Here is a 3,836-nt window from a genome sequence, read left to right on the forward strand (position 1 = left end):
GGCCTTTGGTCTGAAAGAAGGAGATCTTCAGAATGTGAAAAGTGTTCTTGGAACATTTATATGTAAAGAAATGCTTTTGTTTTAACAAGTCTTCTGGTAGCTGCTAAATTGCTGATACTCTAGTGACATTGTCTGTGCCTCCAGCTCTACCCCAGAAAATGACAGATTTGGGTAATGAATCCAATTCCAGCTGAATCTGTCACCTGTACATGCCAGACTGTAGGACTAGCAGAGACTTGGAAAGTTCTTCTGGCCTATCTAGGCATTGAGAAGGAACTTGTCTACTGGTACTTTACTTGGGCTGGCCTTTTATAATTTTCGAAGGATGCTTATGGAAATGTTCTTACGGACTAGCTCAGGACCTCTTAGCAAAGTAGGGAAGGTAAATGTTACTGCACAAATAGGAAGACTGAAAAATCAAGACTAAATTGTGAGCTAGCCCAGAGTAGGTAGCAGATAGGAACTAATGTGCAAGTCTTCATAATTTTCCTCTTCCCATCACAGTTGAGAAAACTAAGAACACAGTTGAGGCATGTAGTCTAGTCCCTCCTCTGTCACTGTCTAGCTGTGACCCTGAGTAAATCATGTCTTTGTGGCTTAGTTCCCTCAAGTGAGAATAATAATTCCTGCTCTACCAAGGAGCTGTGAGGAACACACAAAATGCATTGTCCCTTCTTTACCCATGCTAGGAAAAGAAGATGTAAAATCCTTACTACTCAAATAATGGGAAAATTGAGACCAGATGGTATAAGGAGTTAGGATGAGCAGAAGCCCCAAATCCTGGCTTATCTTCTAATGAGATATTTCTTTTGTCAAATCAATTGGATTTTTTGTCTCTCCATCTCCTCAGCTAGACTTAGGAGGTCTTACCAAAACAAAGAATATTTTTTCTATTCAGCCCATAATGTTTCTATCCTAGTTTTCTTTCCTATACATCATGCTGCCTCTGAAACTCTATTTTCCCTAAAGATGAATGGCTAAGACATTTAAATGCTATAAAAAGGCAAAGGATTGCCAAATCAGTGTGACACATTTGAGTCCCAATGTGATTCTCTCTCTCTTTTTTTAAGGTTTGTTAGGAGCCTGTAGCAGCCTAATGGAATTAAAATCACCAAGCAAAGCATAATGAGGAGTAGGAGTCAAATTATTTTAGGAACTACTAAGACACTGTATGTGGCCTACTCAGAGGAACTCACTAGGATCATTAGCCTGCATGACACCCAGCAGGGACAGCCATTGCAGAAGTGTCCCCCCTTCTCAGGGATCATTAAGACTGCTCAGCTCCAACCACAGCGGCCAATGTCAGCCCCTCAAAGAGTCAGCCACTTAATTAGATCTGGAGAACAGAAGGGAAAGGCAAGTTTTCAAGATAAAATGCAGGGCAGAGTTGGGGGGAAAGGGAGAGCCAGGGGCAGAGGGAATCTTTTCACATTAGCATTTCACTACATCTGACACAAGGAGATTTAAAAATTTACAGCAAATGGATTGAATGCCATAAAGATCTAGGAAGAGCATCTTTTCTGGACTTGAAGAGTCATCTGCCCCAAGGGATCATCCTCCCTCAGGCTGCATTCCTCACCACCACGTGGACTTAGTGGGCTGGAAGCCAGGCAGAAACTGGCTATGACTTTTCCAGTGATGAAGGAGAGGGTGTCTGAGACACACTGCACCCACACTTGGAGAGTGTGGTGAGCCATGTGGTGTCCGGCTTGCTACCTGCCTGTCAGTCTGCTTTACTTCTGGTGTTTCTCACAGGGACCACATTAGGAGAGAGAATATGGTAAAGATCATTCTTTGCCTCCTGGCTGAGAGAAAATTATTCCTTCTCCACTCCCATTAACACACATACACACACTATAACCTTTATTTTGGCCCAAACCTTTACAATTCACAAAGTGCTTCCATGCCTATTTTCTTGATCCCTGAATAACACAGAGAGGGAATGGGGCAAGCCATACATTTTATAGATGAGAAAAGTGAAACTCAGAATAATGTAGGTCATTTGCCCAACACCTGAAAGCTAAAGGGGGAATTCAAGCCTCCCTCAAACCTACATCTCTTGACAGCAAACCTTGTACTTTCTACCACTTAAAGGGAATCCAATTTTTTTCTTCCAAATTAATCTGAAGTTTTTTATTCAGTACTAAAGTATGCAGAACAAGGTACACAGGTAGATCAAAAAGAAGAAACATGAAGAAATGGCCCCTTATTTCAAGGAAATGGATTTCTAGAAACAAATCAGATTATAAAGGTTCAAGAAAAAGCAAACTTACATGTGTGGCGTGATTCTTCAAAGTGGTAGAAATAAATACTGCTAGTGGACTGGAGGTGCGCAGAGTTAAATTTCTGGAGAAGGGAGGTTTGGTGATGGCTTTTTGGGTCCTATTCTCAGAGCATCCACTTGGAGCATCTGTTGAAATCACAGCAGATGGAGCACATCAGAAATGTATTTTCCTTTTTATTTATTTTAGTTCCTTGGAGAATCCTGGCATCTTAGGTACTGTGGAGGTAAAATAAAAGTTCATTTTTATATCATCATTTGTAATATAATGACATAAACATTATCTATTTCTGGAGAAGTAATTTCGTTCCCTTCCCTTCTTCAAGTGAAAACTAGAAATCAGGTTTAAATGTGATTATTTTGTGAATAATGCACTCAGCTGTTTTTTTGTTGTTTGTTTGTTTGTTTTTGCAGTGCCAGAGGACACCTGATCCCCTGCTGCCTTTGTCTGAAAACCAAGAAGTTTGTTGTGCTGATTTAACTTCCTACAATCTTTGCTGATGCTATCATAAAAAAAAAAAAAAAATGCTGATTCTGTCCTTTTTAACCCCTGTGTAACAGACTTTTAACATACTTGTGCATTCTTTGACCCTCCATAAAGATGTCTGAACCTGACTCTTCATCTGTATTTTCGGGTAACGTGGAAAATGGAACTTTCCTTGAGCTATTTCCCACATCCCTGTCCACGTCAGTGGACCCTTCCTCAGGTCACCTCTCAAATGTCTACATCTATGTGTCCATATTCCTCAGCCTTCTAGCATTTCTGCTTCTGCTTTTAATCATTGCCCTCCAGAGGCTCAAAAATATCATCTCCTCCAGTTCCTCCTACCCGGAGTATCCAAGCGATGCTGGAAGTTCTTTCACCAATTTGGAGGTCTGTAGTATTTCCTCTCAAAGGTCCACTTTCTCAAACCTTTCCTCATGAAGATGGAAGAATGCCTGAATGGTACAGCAGCCTAGGTTTTCCCTTGCAGGAAGTGTCACATGAACGAGTTGCTTCATGAAAGAAATAACCCCTTTCTTTTCCAACCAATTAGACCTGTTTCTCCTCCTTCACCCCTCATTTCTTGTTCCATTCATGATGCTTTTCATTTGTGAATGTAGGAGTTGACGCTGACTCAGAGAAAATGTGTGCAAACCTCGAGGGGCAGAATTTCACACAAACCACCTGACAGATCGGAGCAGACTTCTTCAAGGTGGATCAGTTCATTTCACTCTGCTGGACACCTGAGGCAGAACTCATCTGAGGCGGCCTCATGGTGGGTGCTGGATATGGACTCTTGCGCTTCATTTCTCTTACAAAACCGTGAAACTAACTGAGCTAGAAGAAACTGGCAAAATTAAGTCTGAACTACTTAGAAGATATTCTCCATATTTAAAAGATAAAGTGGAAACACCAAATTAAAAAAAAAAGTCAATTTAGATTTAATGTAGAACATTCCTAAAACCGGAGGCAAAATATGCTTAATGTTTTGTTTTCACTTTAACAAATGGGAATCACATTTATTGATGAATTAAGTCATCATGGAAAAGTACTGGAAGAATTTAACTTTTA

At 40.5% G+C, this 3,836-nt stretch overlaps 1 protein-coding gene across 1 annotated transcript; it reads left to right on the forward strand.

Moving 5' to 3' along the window:
* Positions 1-2,882: 2,882 nt before the first annotated feature.
* Positions 2,883-3,206, forward strand: LOC111158590 (serine rich and transmembrane domain containing 1). Its single transcript, XM_022520718.1, has one exon. The coding sequence runs from the start codon at positions 2,883-2,885 to the stop codon at positions 3,204-3,206; it is 324 nt and encodes a 107-aa protein (XP_022376426.1).
* The last annotated feature ends 630 nt before the right edge of the window (positions 3,207-3,836 follow it).

The sequence above is a fragment of the Enhydra lutris genome, unplaced genomic scaffold (assembly GCF_002288905.1).
Source record: "Enhydra lutris kenyoni isolate GAN:26980312 unplaced genomic scaffold, ASM228890v2 scaffoldscaffold60, whole genome shotgun sequence".
NCBI classification, from domain to species: domain Eukaryota; kingdom Metazoa; phylum Chordata; class Mammalia; order Carnivora; family Mustelidae; genus Enhydra; species Enhydra lutris.

Coding starts and splice junctions, on each gene's coding strand:
- LOC111158590 (XM_022520718.1), top strand. CDS start 2,883: ATGTCTGAACCTGACTCTTCATCTGTATTTTCGGGTAACGTGGAAAAT.